Genomic DNA, 26,497 nt, shown 5'->3' on the forward strand with positions numbered 1-26,497 from the left:
TTAGGAGGTTTATCATAGGGTTCAGACATCATAGGAATATTAGGAGTTACCTCCCTGTGGAGGTACTGATTTATAGTCTCTTTGTCCTTTAATAAAGGCTGGGCTGGCTTTTTGGGATGTAAACATGTTTTCAGATGCAGTAAGTTTTAATGTACAGCCTCCCTGACCCAGTGGCATGAAAACCATTACAGAATTAATAGTTCTCCTATTTCCACAATGTGCCAAAAGTCCACATCCCAGCATTTTGTTTGTAGGAGAACTGATGCCATTCCTGAGAGCTGGGCTCCTTGTTTCTCTGCATCACATGGAGAAGGAGTCCAGACTTCAGTCGCTCCACTGTATGCTCCCTTAGATAAAACAGTAAAAAATTTGCAGCCATAGTTCACTTAAAACAATTTCAAGCTCACTTGAAGTAATGGGGGCCTGGAATGCTAGGTGGGCATGAAGATAAACCCTTGCTACTATGTAGCAACCCAATTGGACCTTTTTGGAGGAATAGGTCTGAGTCTGGATTCTGGGGGACATCAATAAGAAGCCCTTCTCATAAATATAGAAATCCAGGAGACCATTTGAGTGCAACACAAGTTCTCAGTATTTGGAGGGTCCTCTCAAAATTCTGCGGCCTTACTTTGATTTTGACACCTGCACTGTGCCATTCCTGATGATTCCATTCAGGATCTGTATCAGCAGGACGGGGCACAGTCCCCAGCACAACTCTTCTGGATTAAAAAAAAAAAAAAAAAGCCAGGTGATTCATTTGTGTGTGTGTGTGATAAATGGAAGTGACTTCATCAGATATTGAAGAAGATTTCTATATTCAGCTCTTTCTGCAGGTTGGAGTTAGCATAGAGTTGGAAAATCAGCTTTGGCGTTCTTTCCTGACTGTCTCTGATTTCCTCTAGTGTTCTCCCTTTTCTGGTCATCAGCTCTCAACAACTCTGCCACTTTTGTGTCCCAAGGTAATAAGAAGTAGGAAACGAAACATTGCAAAGTGGAGCAAGAAAAGTTATCGGTTACCGTATCAGAGTCAAATGTCTTGGGTGACACTAAGGAGGACATGGGCAAGGTGATACCAGAGTGCTTTATCTTGTGATGCTGACACAGTAGCAGCCTCTCAGACATATAACCAGGTTGGATTTCTCACAAGTTTCTCACCTAGTTTTGAATCCTATCCCATTGGTTTCTGCAGAGAAAAAAAAAATGTTACGTGGTTTTTAAGTTTGTTCTGGGTGGGGAAAATCTTATGGGGAATGTACTACATATCAGGGGCTCAGCTTCCCCAAGCAGAGCCAACAGATTCCAAAATGAGTAAACTGGGAAGCTTTTTCTCTCTTTCTGTCTTCATCCCAGATCAAAGAATCCCGAGTTAGGATCTGGATGAAGGATAAGCCCCTGAATTGTCGATGGGCACACCCCACACACTGACCCAGCATCTGAACTTGCTTAACAGGGAGCCGGGGCTAACCTGCTTCACCCTGCCTGAGAACCAGGGAGCACTGCATTTCTCCACAGGGTGGAGGAGAAGAGGCAGAATAAACCAAGCCTGGGACACCTCCCTCCTGTCTAGGTGTACTCATTCTTCTGTTTCAAAAGACTGCAAGGACATGAAGTCAACTTCTACCTGTCTTCTGCTGCTGGTGTCTTATGTATTCTTAGTTTGACCTGATTCCTCTTCTGTCTTTTGGCTTCATGTTAGGGGTTCTTGGTCAAAACCTGCTCTGATGTACATGAAGATTTCAGGTTCAAAATCCATGTGTTTTAAAACAGGTATTTTATAAACGGGGGAGAAATGAAGCAGGATATAATTGCCAAAACTGGCCTTGAGGTTAGTGACTCTCGGAAAGATTTTCCTTAAGGCCTAGGTCTGAAAATGTAGTGCAACAATAGCATGAATTCTCAGAAGCAACCCTTTCAAGGGAGCCAGTGAGTCATACAGTATCCAGTCAAGTCACTTAAAGCAGATGACAGTATAAGAAACTTTCACAATCCCTGGGCAATCTCATTTTCTCCCCCCTCCCTTTTTTCCCTTTTCAATCCCTCTACCCCCTTATTTCTACCCATGAGTTAGTTTTTTGAGGGGTAGGAAGTACCTAACATCTCGGAGCTAGGTTGGGAAACATGCTCAGCTGTAAAAGCTGAGCTTTATAAATTTTGTGTTTTAGAAATGTACATCAGGAGCAGTTGGGGAGGGTCTTTTCTAAAAAAATCTTTCAAATTTGATTTTCTGTGCGTATGGCCGTTCTGTAAATACTTTGGGGTTTTTCATTTTTTTGAAAGTAGACAAAATCTGGGATTTTTCCCCCCGAAACATTACAAAAGAACCTGTTTATTTACATGCAAATAAATTTCTTTGATAAAAAGTATTATGCCTTTGTGTAGTAAATTTTTAACCTTTGAGTAATTTTCACTTATTCAGCTTTTTTAAAAAAGGATTTTATGGGGCGCCTGGGTGGCTCAGTCGTTAAGCGTCTGCCCTCGGCTCAGGTCCTGATCCTAGGGTCCTGGGATCGAGCCCCGCATCGGCGGGCTCCCTGCTCCGCGGGAAGCCTGCTTCTCCCTCTCCCACTCCCCCTGCTTGTGTTCCTTCTCTCGCTGTGTCTCTCTCTGTCAAATAAATAAATAAAATCTTTAAAAAAAAAAAAAGGATTTTATTTCTTTTTAGAGAGGGGGTGGGGGGAGGGGCAGGGAGAGAGGGACAAGCAGACTCCCTGCTGAGCGGGACCTGCAGGGGTGGCTCAACCCTGAGATCATGACCTGAGCCAATCAAGAATCAGCAAAATTAAGAGTCAGCAGTGCAACCGACTGGGCCACCCAGAGAACCCCTATTCAGCTTTTTAAAAGTCCACCAATCAGAAAAAATTCAATCAGGAAATAAAAGTCTTCCCTGAGTATTACTCAAAATAGGTTAACCGTAAAGGATAACTGAAACCTGGTAAAAGACCTGTGAAAGTTTGCTTCATTTGATTTATCTGCTTGAGCCAGTTTTACTATCTTTTGCAGGTCTTAGTCACCAAATTCATCAATAGTTGGGAGAAAACTGCTCTTAGATCAGATACGACTAAAAAGCTGTGTTTATATGGCTGAAGTGAAATAACATTAGAAGTAGCAGACAGAATATAACATCTAGACCTGGGTTTGTGGGCCTGAGAATGAATTTCTGAAGCTAGGTTCCGTCCTTTGTTTCTAGGACAAACACGAGAAAGTTTAAGAAAAAAAGGTGCTTGAAGAGTTGGGTAATAAAGCTTCCAACTTAAATATGCCTATTTTATTTTCATAATTTTTACTGTTTTTTTTTTTTTTTTTAAAGAGCAGGAGCAGGGGTTGGGCTGGCGGGAGGGGAGGGCCAGAGGGAGAGAGACTCTCAAGCAGGCTGCACGCCCAGCTGGGAGCCCAAGCAGGGGCTGGATCTCACACCTTGAGATCATGACCCGAGGGGAAAGAGTTGGATGCTTAACCGAATGAGACACCCAGGCACCCCAGAATATGCCTATTAAAAAAAAAAAAAAATCTCCAGCACAAGTTGCTCTTAAGTAAGCTCCTCTCTCTTTTATAAATATTTTAAGTAATCTCTACACCCAACGGGGCTTGAACCTACAACCCCGATATCAAGAGTGGTAGGCTCCACCAACTCAGCCAGCCAGGTACCCCAGTAATGTCTCTTAAATCAGATTCGTAACAAGCCAGTCACTAAAATGAATTAAAAGAGGTATGAAGACAAACATACTTTGGAATACGATTAGGGGCAGTGATCCTGCCAGGACTGCTGGAATTTATGATACAGTTTCTAATATTTCATCTTGGGTACACGATTCTGTAGTTTGTCGCTCTAAAAGAGGGTAAACTTATTCCTTCGTCCATGGAAATTCGATAATAAATTTCAAGACCCTGAGGGCTGGTGTTGCTAAAGTATAATAATATAATGACACAAACTAGCTTCTATGGAAGGAGCCAAGGAGTCAGATGAATGTAATTTCCACTGAGCCAGCGCCCCCGCCTACTAGTTAAGACACGCTTGTTTCTCCCGCCAAAGTGGCGTCAGGATCAGGTTCTCACCAAGCAGAGCCCTGATTGGAGGACGGGCAGGCACTAGAGCCCATTGGGCGCCAGCAGCAGTCTGGTGGCGGAGGGGCGGGGGAAGCCAAAGGCACTTCAGCCTCGCACGGCCCCCCCCCCCCCAAACCACCAAAGCGCGCCCCTCCCCCAGCTAAAAGGAATGGTCGCCCAGCTCCTGCGCTGCACCCCCTGACCCCAAGGCGCGAGGTGCGGCCTTGCTGCATATTCCTGGAGCAGAGGGTAGCGCAATTACCCCCTCCTCCCGTCCTCCTGATCCATGCACAGGGAGACCCACGCCCTGCCGCGGCCCCCCAGGCCTCCCTGCAACACTCGGTAATGCAATCCACGGGGGCGGGGGAGGCGGCGGCAGCGACAGCAACGACGGCGGCGGCGGCGGCAGCACTGCCTCAATCTAGAGACAACCAGAAAGAGGAGGAAAATGGCTCCGAGCAGGGACCGCCTGCTGCACTTTGGGTTCAAGGCGACAGTGAGTGATAGGGAAAAGGAGTTGGGTGGCCGGGAAGGACATGTGTGGCTGCACAGGCTACCGGGGAAGAAGCGACAAGACTAGGGGGCTGGGAGGGCTTGACAGAAAGCTCAAGTGCTTGCTGGGTGGGTGCGTGCTGTTTGCCGGCGAAGGGGATTAGATGGGCTCTGGTACTGTGTGCAGTTGTCCTGCTTTCCTCACTCGCGAGTCCGCGAGCACGCGCGCACTCACACCCTCCCCACAGCCCCTCCCATACACAAATACACACAGACAGATAGGCACTTCCCTGCCTCTCCTCGCGGTGGGCTTGCGTGCCTCGGAGGCAAGAGCGGGCTCGCGCCGCCGCCGCCGCCGCGCTCCGGCTGCTCCCGGGCGGACCTTCGCGGGCTGCGCCCGGGAGTGGGGGAGGGGTGGTCCCGCGCCGCCGCCGCAGCCGCCGCCGCCGCCGCCGCCGCCGCGCGCTCCTCCTCCTCCCCTCCCCACGCCGTTCCGAGGCCCGGGCGGCTCTGCCCAATGAGGAGCGGCGTTGCTGGCAGGTGGGGAGTGTTTTTGTTTTGGGTTGAAGTTGAGGCTGAGGGGAGAGAAGAGCTAGCGACGAGCAGTCGTCGCTGCCGCCGGCTCTGCGGGAGGTGGAGGAGGCCCCGCCGGAGCCGAGAGGTTTCCCCTCCCCGCTGACGACCCCTGCCCGCCGCTCCTCTACCTCCTCCCGGTCCCGGAACTCCGGGGCCTGCCCCGGGCCCCCAGTTTTTGCACTCCGCACGCTGCAGCGCCCGGCCCCGGCCGCACCCGCCGGCCCCATGAGGAGGGACGTGAACGGAGTGACCAAGAGCAGGTTTGAGGTGTGAGCCTGGGGGAGCTGGGGCGGCGTGAGCAAGGCGATTCCCGCTCTTATGCCCCGAAAATTTCGCTCGGCACGGAGCCTCCTCCCTTGCCTGGCGCCGTCACCCACCGACCGCTGGGGCTGCCAGACTTCTTTCCCCTTTCTCGCGACCTGAAAGCCCGGTGCAGCCCAGCTTCCCTAGTCCTCAGGGCTGGTCGCCTCCAGCCTGTTCCACCAGCGGGCCCGGGCAAGGGATTACTCTGGCGCCCTAATTCCCCCCTCCCCCCAGTATCACTCAGCTTTCCATTCTTTACACAATCCTTGGCTTCTCTCCCTCCACCCGGCAGAAAAAGCATCACAGCTCCGATCAACCGGAGCTGGCTTCTTTTCTTTCTGCCACCTTCTTCATGAAGCGAGAGGGACATTATGGGCCAGGGGGCCATTTCTCTGTGTTTGAGAGACCTTGGTTAAACTAGGGAAGTGGAGGTGCTAGACTGGGATGATAGAGACGACCACGAGTTTTCGGTGCTGTTTGGTGTGGGTATTGTTCTGATACTTCCTCTTCTTTCCCGTTTAGTCTGTACTTTTGTAGTTCATTGTTTCTGGGAACTCTTAGATGTGTACGGTCGAGACTTCAGAAAATCCACTCTTTAACAACTTTTTCTCCTCTGGCGAGAAAGGTTTATAGCTAATGGAATTGAGGAATGGATGAGGAGACAGGAAAACACCTGAAAGCGTCTTCAGTGAGTAGTCACCGTGTTAAGGAAGTGATTCCTTTGGGAAGTGAAGTATTCTAACTACGGATGAATTGCAGTAGTGTGGTAATATACCCCAAGGTTTACTGAGGGGGTAAGACAGTGAGACAAAAGTTTCAGGAAACTTGTCCACTAGGTGCCCAGGGTGAAATTGTTACCTAAGGGTCTTTCTTCAGTTTAATCTATTTCTTGGTTTCTTTTTCTGCTTATGGGGAAAATACTTTAATTTATCCACAAAGATCTAGGTAGCAAGTGTTGGGGAGAAGTTTAAATTCAGAACTCTACGGTATTACTGTTGGAGGTGAGGAATGGAGAAAATCGAGAAATTGATCTCTTCAGAGTTTTCATATTTAACTTAATCATAGGAAGAAAATATAGTAGATATGATTTGGTGTTTGACAGAACTTTAGGTTGCCTTAAAGTAGAGAGATCCAATAAGCTTAATTTAGGATGGTTACATATTTAGTACTACTGTACTGTAAAGTCCAGACCGTCATTAAAATTACTGAGTGGACTTTTAGCAGTTAACAGGAATCTTGAAAGAGAAACCCAAATACTTAAGATCTGAGTGGGGGATAGCCTTTTGCCGTTGAAGTCTGCTCTTTATCATTTTGCTATTTTCTTGTAGATTGAGATACTGTTGGAAGGAGTTCTTTTGTAGTATGTGTTTTAAAATTGCATTGCTACATCCTGTTTTTGTAATTATCTTATATTTTAATTTGTAGTTTATCTGTAGTAGTGTATCATAATAAAGTTTATTGCCTTGTTAAGTATATTTATTTACCTTGAACTAAACCAGTTGAAGCTTTCTAAAGGTGTCTGATAAGATAAAGAATAAGAGGGGATTAAAAAACCCTCCTTCTACAGTATTCATGATTAGCTTTTGGTTTATAAATATTTTAGTCTTTTATGATAAGAAGGGGGTTCCATGCCAGAACGCAAATGGGAAAGTTTGGAAATGATATATGTTAATGAGTTTAATTATCTGAGTATTTCTTAAAGTCATTTACCTCTTTTTTTTTTTTTTCCCATTTACCTCTTTACTGACCTAATTTACAAGTAGTAAAACAATAAACTGTTAGGTCTCTTATGAAGTAGTAAACTTACTGCTAATTCATTGAAAACATTTTAAATATTTAGTTTCAATGGATAAAACATGTAGACAAAATAAAGCAGTCTTTTCATGTCGAAAATATTTACATCAAGTTATTTTTTTAATTCTCAAAATTACAGAATGGTTTTTAAAGGACTGATAATTTTATGATTGTAAGTAGATAGCCAATCCCTGAGAATTTTTGTGAGGGGAGGAAATTTTTGTAGCAAATAATAAGTCATGTCAAATTATGGTTAATACAGAAAGTGAAATAATTGTTTTCTTTTTCTTGGTCACATTTTTTTTCTGGGTGGAAGGTAACTAAAGTTTATCTTTTTATAGTTCATTCATTATAAGGAATATTATGTGCATTATGCTTTTGGATGTTGTAACTTCAGGCCACATACTTTAAATCTCATGCTCAGATCTGGAGCTGTAGAAAAAAATTTAAAGTTAAAATAAAGGGAGTAGAGTACTTGTTAGCCAGATATGTAGCATCCTGTAGAATAGCCAAAGTAGATGATAGTTGGGTAAAAGAGTTAAAGAGATACAGAGATGATGAAAATATTGTTGTTCTTTGCTGTATCACTTTGACATTAACTTTCCACAAAAATAACCCTTATAAGCTAATATAATGAGTGCTGATTAATGTGTCTCTCAGTTGAAATTCTTCATCTAAATACTTTTTATTACATTACTTACAGTATACATTGTTTTGTGGCAAATTTTGATAATTTCCTTGCAGACTTAATAGTTGTTACTGAATCCTGCATGCCAGGCACTGAGCTAGATGTTTTACCTCAGTTACTTCTAATTCTCACAATTCTGTTTTACAGTTGAGGAAAGCTAGGGCTTAAGAAGTGCTCAAGTTGCACAGCTAGTAAGTGGGGGAGCCAAGATTCCAACCTGCCTTTTTTTTTTTTTTTTTTTAACTTCACTCTGTTATTCTGCTCTGTTTTTAGCATAACATAGCATAAAAGCCCATAAAATGTGTGGGCAAGAACTTTCCTAAATTTCTTCATCCAGTATATTTTATTTTGTCTTTGCTATCAAGAATGAAGTTGTTCTTCATTTGAAGTACTATAATAGTGTGTTACCTTTTTAAAAATTTTTTAGAGGGGTAGGGGCAGAGGGAGAGAGAGAAAATCTTAAGCAGGAGCAGGCTCCATGCCCAGTGTGGAGCTTCACTCAGGACCCAATCTCACAACCCTGAGATCATGATCTGAGCTAGAATGAGGAGTTGGATGCTTAATCAGCTGAGCCACCCAGGTGCCTCTATGTGTGTTATCTTAACACTCGGTGAGATTCGTGACAGACATGTATAAATAATCTAAGGTAGCCCTTGAATCTTAAGTTTAGATTTTTTTTCAGTAAAGCCTCTCCATTTCATCATTCTCTTAGTAGCTCCATCATAAGATGATACTGGGGGGACGTTTCTATCTTATTTGGGTTCATTAAAAAGTCTAGCATTATCTATTGTGAAAACATTAACCGACATCACAGATAACTATTTACAGTTTAATCAGGGCCTGGGAATGTTAAGATTCACATAGGAAATGATAAGTTCCTATTTGGATACTTTGAATCCCTGTTCATTATTGTTTTCTCATTACATCTCACTGCTGCTTTGATAAATGTATAATATTACAGCCTGTAAGATTAAATTGTAATACTTATTTGCCTGCTTCATTTTATTAAAGTCAGTTTGTCCAAAATAAGAAAAATCATAAAATATGGTATGGCAGAAAGAATATACTGCATTGGGAGTTGAAAGAACTGGATGTTAGTTAATCTTGATTTTTGCCACCAATTAACTATAACTTTGGTCATTTCTTTTTATTTCTCCAGTTTGGTCATTTCCCTCCTTTGCAAAACAAAGAAATTAGAATCAATTGTTTCGGTTCCTTTTGTTCCAAAATCCTATGAATCTGTCAATTTTTTTTTGAATCTGTAATTTTTAAAATAAAAGCAGAGGACCACATTTCCTTGGCTGTTTCTTCTAAAACAGCAACTCCAATATTGTTAAAGTTTGTAGGCAGAGTTGCACAGTACTGCTAAGGCTGCAGTAATTACCTTTTTTCTCCTGTAAGGTTTTATCTTCTACATTTGGCATAGTAAATGACCATCTTTTCCTAATTGGTACTCGTGGAAAATGTTATACGTTTTTCCAGTGTTTGACAGCCATTTGTTTCATTCTATTTGAAAAACCTTGCAATGGGAAAGAGAACTAGTAAAAGTAAGGGATTTTGTATTTAACACTTTAGAGATTAGTTTGAAAGCAGTTATCTAATATTATACAAGGTCCAAATTAGAGGTTTAGGCTTTTTGGGCCCATTCAGACAATCTGTGTGTTTTTTAAATAGTGTTATTGATGTTTATTGTATAATTATGGGTCCTTTTTACCCTTTTTTAAAAAAGATTTTATTTATTTGAGAGAGAGAGCAGAAGCAGGGGGAGCAGCAGAGGGAGAGGGAGAAGCAGCCTCCCTGCTGAGCAAGGAGCCCGATGTGGGGCTCGATGTGGGGCTCGATCCCAAGCCCCTGGGATCATGACCTGAGCCTAAGACAGTCCCTTAACTGACTGAGCCACCCAGGTGTCCCTCCCTTTTACCTTTTGAAGCATGGTATGTTGTATCATGTACTTACTGTAGTAACTCATTATTTAAAAATCAACATATGTTTCCTTCTGCAGTCTACATAAGATAAATCATTACATATTTTTTTTTTTTTTAAGATTTTATTTATTTATTTGACAGAGAGAGGCACAGCGAGAGAGGGAACACAAGCAGGGGGAGTGGGAGAGGGAGAAGCAGGCTTCCCGCCGAGCAGGGAGCCCGATGTGGGGCTCGATCCCAGGACCCTGAGATCATGACCTGAGCCGAAGGCAGACGCTTAACGACTGAGCCACCCAGGCGCCCCAAGATAAATCATTACATATTGAAAATTGTTTTCCATTGTTAAAATTTTTTAATTTGGCAAAAACTTTACGAAGTGTGTTCTTGATATTTAAGTCATGCATTCTTTTTTTTTTTTTTTTAAGATTTTATTTATTTATTTGAGAGAGAGAATGAGACAGAGAGAGCATGAGAGGGTCAGAGGGAGAAGCAGACTCCCTGCCGAGCAGGGAGCCCGATGTGGGACTCGATCCCGGGACTCCAGGATCATGACCTGAGCCGAAGGCAGTCGCTTAACCCAACTGAGCCACCCAGGCGCCCCTAAGTCATGCATTCTTATTTCTTAGCTGTAATCTGTTTCAGCATCGAAGATTTTCATTCATTGAATCAGTATTAGAAGTGTTTAGAAGTATTTACACTTTTAAATTTTTATATTCTTATGTTTTAGGTCATTTGTCAGTTTTAGCTGTTAGTGTTGATATCACTTTTTAATCTTAATGTTTAAAATCCTTCTATTCTGGGGACACCGAGGTGGCTCAGTTGGTTAAGCGTCTGCCTTTGGCTTGGGTCATGATCCCAGGGTCCTGGGATCGAGTCCCACATGGGCTCCTTGCTCAGCAGGGAGTCTGCTTCTCCCTCTGCCTGCCAGTCTCTCTGCTTATGCTCTCTTCCCCCCACACCCCGACAAATAAATAAAAATATTTAAAAAAATGAAATCCTTCTATTTTTATCTCCCAAGTGTCTCTTTTCAAATCTTGGTCATGTTTTTCTTGCAAATTATTAAGTACTTTTGTTACAGGCCAGGGATTCCATTCCCAGCCCTTAGATTACAGGTTCCCAACTGGTGGCAGATTGGGAACTGAATTAAAATTTTCGGTAATTTAACTAGTACTGTGGTTTTGGAAGGGTATTTTTAGATGTTCAAAATAAAATATTCCGTTACACCAGGAAAATCCAAGGGAGGGAGGAAGAAGAAAGAATGCCCTTAAACTGACCAAATTTAGCTGCTTGTGCGTAGTTGTCTTTATACTGTTTTCCTACTTGGTCTTCCAGACTTGATGGATTCTTAGATCAGACCCGTATCCGAAAATTGACTCAGGAAAATGAAGGCATACAACTTGGTCTTACAGTTTTATGTCTTAGTGCATTGGACCCATTTGATAAAAGATTTTAACTTAATAACAACTAAGAATAGGTGGTGGTATTGAACTGTGCAGTGGTATTTGTGCTTGATTCATCTTGCTTAATTATATAACTTTTAAAAATGAAGGTATGTATTCAAATGTAAATAAATCCAAAACATATTTGCATTAGCTTTTGAAGACTTTCTGTTAAAAGAATGGCTTTGCTGGATATTCATTTTCAGCACATATGAGTTAATAGCAGTAGGTTAAGTAACCTCTATTCCCTAATCATTTTTCCTCTAATTTGATTTTATGATATTCTCTTGGATGTAATAAGTCTCATATCTGACAGTTGTAATCAGGTGGAAATGTAATTTTTTGCTCAGTGTCTTAAGTTGCTATGAGGTTAAACCAATTAAATCATGGTAGACAAGAATTTAGTCAATTATGAAACATATATTGGCAATGTCTTCTTCCATTTTTGCCCTTGAATTTTGTCCCAGGAATTTTTTTTTTTTTAAGATTTTATTTATTTATTTGACAGAGAGAGACACAGCGAGAGAGGGAACACAAGCAGGGGGAGTGGGAGAGGGAGAAGCAGGTTTCCCGTGGAGCAGAGAGCCCGATGTGGGGCTCGATCCCAGGACCCTGGGATCATGACCTGAGCCAAAGGCAGACGCTTAACAACTGAGCCACCCAGGTGCCCCTGTCCCAGGAATTTCTAGTAAAAACTAAAAAGGAAATAGAATACCATGAAAGCAAGTTGCAGATTGATCTTATGCATTACTTTGGTGCTAAGACAGAAATCATATCTAACAACATGGGGCTGAAGGTTAGCAATAAATCAAATGCCTGCCTGATTTTATATAATCAGATATGCCAACTATTAGGGTATTTGTTGGTTAGTGTGACTTCCTTATTAAATAGAGGATGCAGGCAGATATAATTTTCATAATTGTTTAAAAGTAAAAAATGGAAAAGCATTTTCAGTTTTACTTATAATTTGCAATAATAAGAAGAAGCCCTAGGTATAGCTATTCTGGGTGCTTCAAGTTTGCTTTACTATCTGCAGAATGAGGTGATTTATGTGGCAGGGAAGACCGGCAAAAAGAAAATAGTAAAATATCTAGATTAGGGCAGGTTTTTAAATATAGAGTACCTATTCTTATGCATATGCAACCCTTGATTGACAGTTCAGGCCCAGGGAAGGTCATTCCCAATTCTGTGTATACTGAATTGCAGTTTACCAACAAAGAGCCAGTTTTGTTATGTTTTTTTGTTTTCTTTTCTCCTCTTTCAAGGTGGGTGGGGAGAAGAAAAAGAAAAGAAAGGATTTGCAGTTGCCTGCAAATTAACAACTTAATGTTAACTGTAAATGGTAGCTGCAAAGTTTTCGAGAGTTCTCTGTTAGAATATAATCCTTTTTTTGTCATGTTATTTTTGTTTGTTTTGTTTTTAAATCGTTCTTTGTCATCTTATTTTTTGAACCAGATCATTTATATATTTTAATGTTCTTTTTTTTTTTTAAAGATTTTATTTATTCATGAGAGACCGAGAGAGACAGAGAGAGACAGAGAGAGGGGCAGAGGGAGAAGCAGGCTCCCAAGGAGCAGGGAGCCTGATGCGGGACTCGATCCCAGGACTCTGGGATCATGACCTGAGCCGAAGGCAGACGCTTAACCATCTGAGCCACCCAGGCGCCCTATATTTTAATGTTCTAATTTTGAAATTAATTTGAGTAAAAAGAGGATGAAAGTGTTAAGTCTATGTCTTAAGGATTTTACAAATGGAAATAATACCGTTTTGAACTATGAAATAAGTACTACATACATATATTTTATAAATGCATTATATGTATATATAATAATATGTATATAGCAATGTGTATGTGTGTACTGGTATCTATATGTCTTTTCTGGACCTCCATTACTGCAATTGTAAGTTCCTTTCTAGCATAGAAATTCTGTGATTCTCTATAAATAAATCCCCCAATTTGCTGCAGATTAGAGATTATTCAGTTTATGGCCAGTGTTCTTACATTTCTTTGCTTACAACTGCTAATAAAGACAGAACAGTCTGTGTGATCTTAACCCATATTCTCCTTTGGATTCCTGCTTGTTTTTGCTCTGAATTATGATAGAAGTGGAGGTAGACACTTGAAGAAGGAAAAAACAAACTGGTGTATATCTGTCCAAATGAACACCTTTGCCAAAGGAGTGAAGAACGGATATAATGATTGTATGATATCCTGGAGTTTAGTGTGCTGTGACTCAGTTTCTTAGGGTATATGGAATTTATATATTTATATGGAGAGAATCTATTTAAGAGCATTAGCTTTGTCTGAGCTCTGAGTCAAACTCTGAAGTCTGAGTTTGAACCCTGGCTTTGCCCCCTACCATCTATGTGAGCTTGGGCAAGTTATTTAATCTCTCTGAATCTCAGATTTTCAATATCTAAAATGGGTATAATGCCTACTTCACTGGATTGTGGGGATTTAATTCTATAATGTTTGCATAGCACTTAGCAAGTTGTCTACTGAACAATAAGGGCTCAATAAATAATGCCTATTATTATATTACTCTGTGGAATCCACCACACAATAAGCACTCAGTAAATGATGACTCTCGTATTACTTTGTGGAGTAGAAGTGTTTTTAATTAGACTTTTTGTAAATCATTATTTTAAATGTTTTAAAGGAATTTACTATTTAAAGGAAAAATTCTATTCCAAAGGAAAGAATGTAACTAATTACCTCGTTATTCATCTGATTCAGTTTTATATATTGGATTTATTAAACAGGAACACCTATGAATTTTAATCTGTGTAGTTGAAGAGTAGTAATTTAGCAGTGTTTTAGTCTGGAGTTTTATACTGCAACCATTATTCTATTCATGGTTAGGCAAATGTGGGTAAATGCCTCCTAAGATGAGAATCTGGCACTAAATTGTAAGTTGACATTTAAAACACTAGATCAGTCAGCTTTTACCCAGAAACCGGTCATTCTTCCTTCCCTGATTTGTGGAAAATAAAGCTATGGCATGACTGAACTCAGACAAGTAGAGATGTATTCATTTTTGAAAAAGAACTCTGCATTGCTAATAACCTTTCCCCACACTCATCCTTACTAGTTTTTTGAAAATTGTTCACGTCCTTCACGTAAAGAAGCCCATGTTGAAAAAAAATCACATGCTAACTTATTTCTGCAACCCATTTGTGGAAAAGAAACCTGACCTGTTCTGGAATTCTCCTTCGATAAGTTAAAACATTTATTTAATTCTATAACTTTCCTAACATATTCTCATGAATGTAACTTCAGGAAGATAAGGGACTTAATAGTATTCTTAGTCACAGCTGATGGGTACACAAAAGAAGTTTCCCAAACCTAGATCTCTACAACAACAAAAAATGCAGTTTCACTGAGGTCAAAAATTCCTTAAGAAAGAATAATTGTATTTAGATTATATGCCTCAAAAGAAAGAATAATTGTATTTAGATTATATGCCTCAAATATGGATTATAGGTCCTAAGTGACATAAATTTAATCTGAGCTCATCAGTCTCTGGGCCAGACAGAAAAGTTTGGCCAAATAATAGGAGTCAAGATCTCAAGAGACCTACTGTTGGCACTATTGTGAACTTAGACTGAGCCCTCGGAGAAACCACTTACCTCTCTTTGTCTTTAGACCTCTAAAATAAGATTTCCAATGTGTATTTCCCTAACTTAATACAAATTAGATTAATGTTAAAGATGAAACCTTATATGATGTATGTCAGTTATAGCTCAGTTTAAAAAAAAGATAAACCTAAAACTCTTTCTAATAGTAATCCCTGAGTTAAGAGGACATTATTAAGGAGGAATAAGTGAAACTAAATTTCATTTATAGAAACTGAATGACATAGTAGAAATGAATAAGGAAGAACCTGAAAATCTATTAGAATCATCAGTGAAGTTTTTGCCCAATACTGACCCCTTAAAACTGTTGGATCTGGCATGCAAGTTTCAGAAGTTCCCTTAGAGACAATGATGTAAATTTCTGTTAAAGAGATACTGGGATAAGGGATACAAAGGTAGCTTGTATTTGCAACCTGAACTCCATGGAGAAATAGATTTAAAATACCATGAATTTGACATCTTACAATCAGTAGCCTTCTATCAGGTTTCTATCCTATCATAGATGTTTTAGTCCTAGAAACAAGATACAGTATCTAATGTCTGGCACCTAAAATAGTTATTTTATAACTTGTATGTTTTACATGATCAGATACATTCAGTTTCACCAGTGAAACAACCAGAACGCACTATACAGCCTCTCAAGCTACAAAAAACATCTGGGAGCTCAGGAAAGCTTATCTGACCTTGTCTAGGCTCAGAAAAATCTCAGTATAGAAAACCAAGGTACACTGCTGGTAGGAGTTCAGTACTATTCAAAAGTAACTACCATCTGTGTGTCAGATACTGATAGGTGTTAAAGGTACAAAGCCGCTCTAAAACATTGTCTCTGCTTCAGGGAGTTTGTAGTCTAGTTAGTAAGAAAGATAATTAGTGGGTTCTGGTAAATGCAGTGTTAGAGGTATGGGAGAACCAATTTCATGAAAAGCATTCACAGTGCTTTTAAAAGAAAACAAAACCCATTGACCCTGCTTTTAAAAATATTAGCACTTTACTGTCACATGTGAACTCTTAAAAATGCAAGTATGAATTACTTATCCTTTTCTGTGACATTCTCTGCATTTTTACAGGAGAGGACCAAGGGAAAAGATAGGTTTTTCTTAGTAATTTCTTTGGGTTTGCTGACCCATCTTTAGGGAAACAAAACAGTGACACCAACTAATGGTAGAGCTAATCAGAGTAACTGCTCCTTGCTAAAGTCGGACATTCCTCTGAGATTTAAACAGAAATTGAACAAGGTTAGAAAAAGTAACAGGAAAGTAACTCTTTGAGCAGTAGTTCCAGGAATTCATTATAAATTTTGTAGTTATACACTGGTGCTCCATTTGTTTTTCAGGCAATAAATAATAAGTCTCGTTAAGGAATTTATGAATGACTGCATAATGCTGACCCTCATATATATAGGGCATCCTGCTCACCGCCCCCCCTTCAGTAGGAGAGATATTTGAATTTCTCAAGTAACTAACATAGCATTTTACATATTAAAGAACATGTTCCTGGGGCGCCTGGGTGGCTCAGTTGGTTAAGCGACTGCCTTCGGCTCAGGTCATGATCCTGGAGTCCCTGGATCGAGTCCCGCATCGGGCTCCCTGCTCGGCGGGGAGCCTGCTTCTCCCTCTGACCCCCTCTCATGTGCTCTCTCTCTCTCTCTCTCATTCTGTCTCAAATAAATAAATAAAATCTTTAAAAAAAAAAAAAATAAATAAAGAACATGTTCCTATTTATGATTTCATTTGAACTTAAAAAAAATCTTGTGTGTTAGATGGAGGATATTTCTCTGCTATTTTATAGATAAGAAAGCAGATGCTCTGAAAGGCTGTTATTTTCCCAACATTAAATAGCTAAGTATAAAAGCCAGAACTTTAATCCAGTTGACTTGAAGTCTGTTATACTTGTCTCTAGTGTATGCTAAGAATGAGTTGTTTTGGACAATTTATTCCTCATTCCTCTTTTGATCCATAACAGGCATTTATAAGATGTTGGTTAGAACTGATTTAACACTTGAGTTTGTGGCCATAGAATTGAGCAAAGTTAGGGGCACCTGGGTGGGCTCGGGTCATGATCCCAGGGTCCTGCTCCCTGCTCAGCGGGAAGCCTGCTTCTCCCTCTCTCACTCCCCTTGCTTGTGTTCCTTCTCTCGCTGTGTCTCTCTCTGTCAAATAAATAAATAAAATCTTAAAAAAAAAAAAAAAAGAATTGAGCAAAGTTAATTGTGTGGGGGGATTGCAGAGTATGGAAATAGAACCTGTACTTTGGCTTATTAGCCATACTTACTAGCCAACTTAAATAACTCTTTTAAACAGCCATGAACAAATACTCTGTGTAAAGAATACCAAGGTACCTGTGTAAATTATAGTTGGACCAAAAGCTGTTAGTATATAATCCATATGGTCTAGTAAAACTAATCTGATTACCTTCTTTACTATAATTCTTCTTCATGAAGACTAGGAGTGAAATATTAAAACAGTTTAATAAGTATTTGTAGAATCTTTGAATATAAGTTTATGAAGCTTCATATTAAGCCTTTTTGCAAGTTTTGTTCTTCGGTTTGACTTACAAAGTCCGGGCAGCATTTTACTCAATTTCACGTAGTGTGTTGTTAAAGATGAAAAGTAGCAATATGCTACTGTTGAGTTAAAATAATAACAATTTTGGATATAGTATTTTATGAACAAACAAACATTTCTAGATAAAAGATTAGGTAGGTTTAGTATAATCAAAATGTTTTTAATATAAAGTACAAAGAAACATCATTTTCTAAGGTGTTTACATTATTTCTCTTTTTTTTTTTAAGATTTTATTTATTTATTTACTTGAGAGAGAGAGCTCAAACATGGGGAGGGCAGAGGGAGAGGGAGAAGTGGACTCCCCACTGAGCAGGGAGCCTGATGTGGGGCTCGATCCCAGAACCCTGAGATCATGAGTGAGCCGAAGGCAGATGCTTAACGGACTGAGCCACCCAGGCACGCCTTTTATTATGCTTTTATATAGCATTAGTTTTCTCTGTGTTTACATAATGAGTCTCATACTGTGTCTGTCATTCTGTAATTTTAACTACAGTATGTCCTATTAGATCTGTAGATGTATTTCTTTTAACAGCTACATAGTATTCTATGAATATTCTAGTTTATAAAGCTAGCTGTTAATGGACCTTTAGGTTTTCTCCTTGGCATTGTAAACAAAAATGCGACAAATGTTCTAGTACCCATACATGCCTTCTGGTGTGTATGTGCAAGTGTTCCTTTATGGCAAATACCAAGGAGAGGGATTTTGGGGTCATAGGGAATCTGTTTTTTAGGTTTATTAAATATTGTCAGATTGCCTTCCAAATTTATGTTTTGGCCCATAGTATATGAGTGAACTTGTTTCTCATATCTTCACTAACACATGATGATGTTTCCCAACTTTAAAATTTTTTGTTGACAGAGGAAAAATTATATTTTATTGCTTTATTTTGTATTCTTGTCATTACTACTGAAGTTGAGTGTCTTCCTGTTTTGTCTTTGATGTTTTATATTGAACACTTTTATTTCTTCCATAGATTGCCTATTTTATCCTTTGTCAAGTGTTAAAAATTGGGTTGTGTCTTTTTTTTTTAATCCCCCTAGGCATTCCTGATATTGAATACTAGCCCTTTGTCTACTTAAATATTTGCAAAGATTTTCATTGAGTGGGATTGTCTCTTTGCTTATATTTGCTTTCTGTGTTTATATAAAAAAGGTGTCCCTTATCCCAAGATTATAAATATTCTTCCATATTTTGTCACATTAAAAATTTTTTTAATCTAAGTTTTTAATCTACCTGAAGTTTATTTTGTAAGATAGGGTTCTTTTTTTTTTTTTTTTTAAGATTTTATTTATTTATTTGACAGAGAGAGACACAGCGAGAGAGGGAACACAAGCAGGGGGAGTGGGAGAGGGAGAAGCAGGCTTCCCGCCAAGCAGAGAGCCGGATGTGGGGCTCGATCCCAGGACCCTGGGACCATGACCTGAGCTGAAGGCAGACGCTTAACGACTGAGCCACCCAGGCGCCCCTGTAAGATAGGGTTCTAAATTAACTTTTCCCCCATATGGATACCCAGTTGTCCTAACATTGTTTAGTTCATCTTCTCCCCACTGGTTTTGAAATGCCATTTGTAACATAAAACTAATTAAATAAATTCAGAGGTCTGTTTTTGAACGGGTTCTGTTTCTTCCATCTATTTTTTATTGCCAGTACCACAATTCTGATTAATTGGCCTTATACATTAATTTGGGGCAATTCATAACTTCATAATATTTTCTTTCCCATTCATGAACATTATACATATTTAGCTTTTTTCAGCACATTTGTATAGAGTTCTTCCTTTAAGATTTTACACAGTTTTTGTTAGTTTGATTTCTTCATACTTTATAGTTTTTAATATTATTATAAATGGACTTTTTTCTTTTATATTTTCTTATCACTAATTCAGTCAGCAAATGTTTGTTAAGTACTTTCTACGTGCATGAGATTGCTGTTGATGCTGAGGGTATAAAAGTGGACAAAATACAAGAATTGCCCTATGGGAGTTTAAAATCTAGTGAAGGAGGGGCACCTGGGTGGCTCAGTTGGTTAAGCATCTGCCTTCAGCTCAGGTCATGATCCCGGGGTCCTGGGATCGAGCCCCACGTTGGGCTCCCTGCTCAGCAGAGAGCCTGCTTCTCTCTCTCTCCCTCTGCTGCTCCCTCTGCTTGTTCTCTCTGTCAAATGAATAAATAAAATCTTTAAAAAAAAAAAAAATCTAGTGAAGGGAATTTGACATAAAACTGATAAAAAAAAGTAATTACATAATATGTCTGATGCTGATAAGTACTGTGGACAAAAATGAAGGACAAAAAAAAAGAGGAAGGGAGTTGGGCATGGTTCATAATTACATAGAATGGTTAAGGAAGACCTCGCTGCTAAAGTTAACATCTGAGAAGACTTAAAAAAATCATGGAGCAGCAGCACCTGATGCTCCGTTGGTGGAGCATGCGACCCTTGACCTCGGGTTTGTGAATTTGAGCCCCGTGTTGGGTGTAGAGATTACTTAAAGAAAAAATATCTTAAAAAAAAAAAAAGAAATGACGGAGCAAGGAAAGACCATTACAGGCAAAGGAATGCAAAAAATGAAGGTGGGAGTGAGCTTGATGTGTTCATGGAATGGCCACCAGGTAGGTCACTGTGGCCAGATGATGGTGAAGTTGGGTTGCTGTGGGAGGGAGGGAGGTCAGAGAGTTAGGACTGAGAATGGAGAGGGGGTTGATGGAGAGCAGGGCAGATCATGAATGGTCTCATGGGCCATTTTAAGCCCTGAATTTTATTCTGACAAGGGAAGCCAGAGGGATTTTTGGTCAGAAGAGGAATGTGCTATATTTCCAGTTTTGAAAGGATCATTCTTGCTTTGTGGAGAAGTAGTATATAACTGGTGTTTAAGGTTCTTGCAGTAATTCAGAAAAGTAATAGTTGTATCTTGTATGAAGTTGATTGTGGTGGAGGTTTAAGAAGTAATTGGATTCTGGATTTATTCTGAAAGCAGAGTTCATAGGATTTACTATCATTAGAAAGGTATAAAGTTTGTTGATTTTTTGTGTGCTCGTTTTTTTTTTTTTTTTAAAGATTTTATTTATTTATTTGACAGAGAGATAGACAGAAGAGCACAAGCAGAGGGAGTGGCAGAGGGAGAGGGAGAAGCAGGCTCTCCGCCGTGCAGTGAGCCCGATGCGGGGCTCAATCCCAGGACCCCTGGGTCATGACCTGAGCCGAAGGCAGACGCTTAACCGACTGAGCCACTCAGGCGCCCCTATGTGCTCGTTTTTGTATCCAGTTAGGATGCTCTCAGCTACAAGTAATAGAAAACTTGTTTAGTAGCTTAAACAATAAGGTGATTGTTATCTCACATTATAAGGAATCCAAAGCAGAGCTTTTGAATCATGGTTTAGAGAGGGGGTTTTCCAAGTTCACTTTGCTTAACAATCACCTGGAAAACTGGCAAATCACCTGGCCCATAAAATTGCATTTCTAGGAAATATAAAGGTGATGCCCAAGTGAGTACCACACTTTGGATAATACTGACTTGGAACACAATAATTAGAACCATAGTTTAGGTTTCAGTGTTTGAGCAAAACTGTGGAACCAGACTACCTGGGTTCATATCTCAGCTCCACTGTTTGCTGTCTGTATTTTAAAAGTTCAGGTATATTGATCTTAAGGGGCTGTTTTCATGGTCATTTCTAATTTTAATTTATTATGTATAACATATGTATATTAGTTATGATAATAGGTGTTTGAAATTTCTTTGTGGTCAGGAGCATCATCAATTTTTGTAAATATTCTGTGTTGGAAGAAAGAATTTTCTGTTTATTGAATGCTTGGGTTTGATGTGGAAAAAAGATCACAGACACAAAATTTTAAAATGAGACTGTCTTTTTAAAGAACTGAATTGCAGAAAGGAAGAAGTGCTTACCAACCAGAGGCTGGAGACCAGAATACCCCATCTTCTTAACATTTCTCAAAATTGCGTCTATTTATATCTGAATATGAAGTCATGGTGGATCAACAGAAGAGGATGGTCTGAGGACCCTTAAGTAGAGGAAGCAAAAGACTTTTAGGTGGAGGAGGAAAAGCGTACTGATTGTCCCCTCCTAGGGAAGGGGAAAGTGGACCTTTCTAACTTAGAAAAAATTTAGCAGTCTATTTAAACTTGGAAAACTTCAAGAGGCTGATGATAGTTTTGAAAGGGATCATAGCGTTTGTCCAATAAAACACTTTATTTTATTATCTATTATTTTCTTAAGATCTTATTTTCTAGGGGCGCCTGGGTGGCTCAGTCGTTAAGCGTCTGCCTTCAGCTCAGGTCACGATCCCAGGGTCCTGGGATCGAGCCCCGCATCGGGCTTCCTGCCCAGCGGAAACCCTGCTCTCCCTCTCCCACTCCCCCTGCTTGTGTTCCCCCTCTCACTGTCAACTAAATAAATAAGATCTTAAAAAAAAAAAAAAAAGATCTTATTTTCTAATTGCTGACATGCAGCACACTGTCTAATTACGGCAAAGCTGATTTTTTCATAAGTTCGTATTTTGGCTGAGATCACTATTTAAAATTGTGTGACTTGGAATACATCTAATCTCTGCACCTCAGTTTTCTTACTTATGAAATGGAGCTGGCCATAGAATCCTTCTTTCCAGAGTTGTTGTAAGAGTTATATGATGTAATACATAAAAAGTGCTTATAAGGGTACCGGGTGCATAATGTCCATCAGTGAGTTTAAGTTGTTATTTGACCTAGTTCATTAAACATCTCTTCCATCAAGCTTGTTAGATGTGTTATTCAGATCCTATAGGTCTCTATTAACTTTTTGCCTATTTTGTCTGTTGGTTTCTTTAAGAATATTAAAATTCTCCAGCTATGTTGAAATTTATTTCTTCTTCTTTTTTTAAAGATGTATTTATTTGAGAGAGAACATGCGAGCGAGTGGGGGAGGGGCAGAGGGAGAGGGAGAGGGAGAGACAAGCAGACTCTGGGGAGTGCTGAGCCCTGAGCACAACTCGGGGCTTGATCCTAGGACCCTGAGATCATGACCTGAGCCGAAACCAAGCCTTGGCCGCTTAACCAACTGCACCACCCAGACACCCCTGTTTATTCCTTCTTGTAGTGCAGTTCTTGCTTCATACATTTTGAAGCTCTGTTGTCAGATATATAAACTTCAAAGAATGTTAAATTTTCTTTTTTATTGTTTCTATAAGGAAAACCTCTTTTTGACTCTTAATGATTCTGTCCTTGAATTAAAATTTTTTTTTAAAGATTTTATTTATTTGTAAGAGAGAGACAGCGAGAGAGGGAACACAAGCAGGGGGAGTGGGAGAGGGAGAAGCAGGCTTCCCGCTGAGCAGGGAGCCCGATGCGGGGCTCGATCCCAGGACCCTGGGATCATGACCTGAGCTGAAGGCAGATGCTTAACGACTGAGCCACCCAGGCGCACCGAATTAAATTTTATCTAATAATATTGACATAAAGTTTTATTCTTGAGTATGGGGCTTACTTCTTTGGGCTCTCACATTCTAGATTTTGGATTGATAGTTCTTTGTACTATTTTTTCCTAATCCCTGCTTTAAAAAAGTCTACTATTATTATTGTCATTTTTAATACTTCACCCAGCTTTTTAGTGGCCCTTGGTAGGAGGGTTTATGAGAATAATCTAGTCCATCACTATTGTAAGCAGAGGCAGAAGTACCTGGTACACTTTTCTTCTTCGAAAGTAGATTCTTTTTAAAAGGTCTTTTACTGTGGACTTATGGGTGGCGAACTCAGTTATTATATATGTGGGGACATCTTTCTTTTCTCCTCATTGCTGGGGCCCCCTTAGGTTAGCTGGGTACAGAGCTCTCAGTTGCGTTTATTTTCCCTTAGCACCCTAAAGATATTCCTCTGTTAACTTTTTTTTTTTTAAGATTCTATTTATTTATTTGAGAATGAGAGAGAAAGCATGAACAGGGTGGAGGAGGAGTGGGAGAAACAGATTCCCCGCTGAGCAGGGAACCCCACAAGGGGCTTGATCCCAGGACCCTGAGATCATGACCTGAGCGGAAGGCAGATGCTTAACCGACTGAGCCACCCAGTCACCCCTCCTCTGTTATATTTTGAACTCTGTTTTTTTCTTTTGAGCCCTACTGTAACTCAGAAGTCTACTGCGAATTTATTTTTCTTTCTTCTTCAAAGAGCTCTTTTAGTACACATTTTAATTTTTTAATTGAGATATTCACATTACGAAAAAGTTTACCCTTTTCTAGTATACAATGTAGTGGCTTTTAGTGTATTCACAGATATGTGGAAACCATAACTACACTTAATTCTGGAACATCTTCTGTTTATTTTATTTTTATTTTAAGTAAATTGGTCATGGAGCCCAATGCAGGGTTTGAACTCACAACCCTGAGGTTAAGAGCTGAGCTGAGATCAAGAGTCAGCCACGTCACTGACTGAGCCACCCAGGCACCCCATTTTCTATGCTTTAGAAACGTGTACCCTTTGTCTATTCTCCCTACCCCCCCAACTCCTTTGTTCTAAGCAACCACTAATCTATTTTCTGTCTCTGTAGATTTTTCCTTTCTGAATTTTTATATGAATTGAATCATAGTATGTAGTCTTTTGTGACTGGTAATCTTAGCATGATGCTTTCTAGGTTAATCCACGTTGTAGCATGTATTGGTACTTCATTCCATTTTATGACGGAATAATTAATTGTATTGATATACCACATTTTGTTTATCCATTCTTGCATTAACTGATATCTGGGTTGTTTCCACCTTTTGGCTATTGTAAATAGTGCTGCTATTGAACATTCTTTTTTTGAGAGAGAGAGAGAGAGAGAGAGAGTGCGTGCACACGAGCAGGGGGAGGAGCCGAGGGAGAGAGAGAATCTCAAGCAGACTTCCCGTTGAACGTGGAGCCTAACATGGGGCTCCATCCCACGACCCTGAGATCCTGACCTGAGCCAAAATCAGGACTTGGACATTTAACCAACTGAGCCACCCAGGCACCCCAGCTGCGATGAATATTCTTACGAACAAATATGTGTTTGAAATCTGTATTCAGTTCTTATGTGTATATACTTCAGGAGTGGAATTGCTAGATTGTGTGGTAATTTTATGTTTAACATATTGAGGAACTGCCAAACTTTTCCACGCAGCTGCACCATTTTGCATTCCCACCAACCATGTGCAATGGTTTAGTCTTCTCCATGTCTTTACTAACAGTTGTTCTTTTCTTTTTCTCCCCCCCTTTTTTGTTTATAACGTCCTAGTGAGTGTCAAGTAGTATCTCATTGTGGTTTTGTTTTGTATTTCCCTTATGACTAATGATGCTGAGCATCTTTTCATGTGCTTTTTGACTGTTTTGTGTATCTGTTCAGATTATTTGACATTTTTAATTGGGTTATTTATGTTTTTATTATTGAGTTGAAAGAATTCTTTCTTTTCTTTTCCCTTCTTTCTTTTTTTTTCTTTTCTTTTCCTTCCTTCCATCCATCTGTCCATCTGCCTGCCCACCTGTCTGTCTGTCTTTCTTTCTTGTAGGCTCCATGCTCAATGTGGAGCCCAGTGCAGGGCTTGAACTCAAGACCCTGAGATCAAGACCTAAGCTGAGATCAAGAGTCAGATGCTTAACTGACTGAGCCGCCCAAGTACCCCAAGAGTTTTTTATTTTGGATACTAAACCTTTATCTTATATATGATTTGCAATTACTTTCTTTGCATGCTTTGTAGTTTTTTTTTTTTAATTAATTAATTTATTTGACAGAGAGAGACACAGCGAGAGAGGGAACACAAGAAGGGGAGTGGGAGAGGGAGAAGCAGTCCTCCCGCAGAGCAGGGAGACCGATGGAGGGCTCAATCCCAGGACCCCGGGATCATGACCTGAGCCGAAGGCAGACGCCTAACAACTGAGCCACCCAGGCGCACCCATGCTTTGTAGTTTTTGAATATTAAAATGTGGCAACTCTATAAATCATATTCTCTCCCCTCCAGGGTTTGTTGATCCTGCTTATTGTAGTATTATTTGTTGAGTGTCTTTTCTGAACGAATTCTGTCAGTTCTGCATTCTTTGTCATGTGTAGCCACTGAAATGTCTATTCCATTAGTGGAGTAGTCAGCTAACAATTTTACAGAGATTTCCTTAAACACCTGGAACCAAAAATTTTCAGTCTTTGCTGAGAGGCTCTTTGTATATGTTGGGACATGCCTGCAACACTCAGACAGTTCACAGTTATGCCTTAGCCTTCACTTCCTGCTTTTGCATACCCTTAAGAACAGCCAAAAGTGACAGCTTAGGGACTTCTCAGGTCTTTCCTGAGCATGTATGAGACCCGGGGCATGCATGGGGCCTTTAGATTCCCAGGAATAACCAGGCGTGGTGGGGCACGCCTATAGTCCCAGCTACTCGGGAAGCTGAGGCAGGAGGATCGCTTGAGCCCAGGAGTTCTGGGCTGTAGTGTGCTATGCCGATCAGGTATCCGCACTAAGTTTGGCATCAATATGGTGACCTCCCGGGAGTGGGGGACCACCAGGTTGCCTAAGGAGGGGCGAACTGGCTCAGGTCAGATTTGAGCAGGTCAAAACTCCCGTGCTGATCAGTAGATTCCCAGGAATATGCTGGGGCTTTTTAACACCCTTATGGCCATCTCTTTTTCTGGTCCGTTCCTCCCTAGTTCTTTGCTTAGTCTGCTGTTGGCTCTGTTATCTGTCCCTCATACAGCAGTGATTAAAACATTTGCCTATAAATGTTTTGGACAAAGTAGGATAGTTTCTTTAGTACTAGGTTCCTTTCGAGTCCAGGAAAATAAAGCCAAACCTTTTGAGCCAGTCTTCCAGGGAGCTACAGACAGGTGAAGACAAATAATTGCAACACTAGCTTAGTGAGTTAGAAGACAGTCAACACAGTTAATAAAATTTAAGCTCTATAATAGAACTATTAACAATGTGCTATGGATTATAGGGAAGCAAGAGAACTTCTCTACTTACAGAATATTGGGATTTCTGAAGTAGTCTCAAATAAAGCATCTGCCTTATCCTTGCCAAAGTTCTATACAAATGCAGAAAACAGGAGTGGC

At 40.2% G+C, this 26,497-nt stretch overlaps 1 protein-coding gene across 2 annotated transcripts in view; it reads left to right on the forward strand.

The window, feature by feature from the left end:
- The first annotated feature begins 4,338 nt into the window (after positions 1 to 4,338).
- The window catches only part of FBXL20 (F-box and leucine rich repeat protein 20), a 102,379-nt gene continuing 80,220 nt past the window's right edge, over positions 4,339 to 26,497 (forward strand). Inside the window, exon 1 of one of the 2 annotated variants that reach the window (XM_032428425.1) lies at positions 4,339 to 4,540. In XM_032428425.1, the coding sequence (XP_032284316.1) occupies positions 4,493 to 4,540 (48 nt within the window). In that variant the 5' untranslated portion in view covers positions 4,339 to 4,492. Of the gene's footprint in view, positions 4,541 to 5,075; positions 5,380 to 26,497 lie in introns of those variants that run through there. The other variant, XM_032428426.1, reaches the window with a different exon arrangement.

The sequence above is a fragment of the Phoca vitulina genome, unplaced genomic scaffold (genome assembly GCF_004348235.1).
Source record: "Phoca vitulina isolate PV1807 unplaced genomic scaffold, GSC_HSeal_1.0 scaffold40, whole genome shotgun sequence".
NCBI classification, from domain to species: Eukaryota; Metazoa; Chordata; class Mammalia; order Carnivora; family Phocidae; genus Phoca; species Phoca vitulina.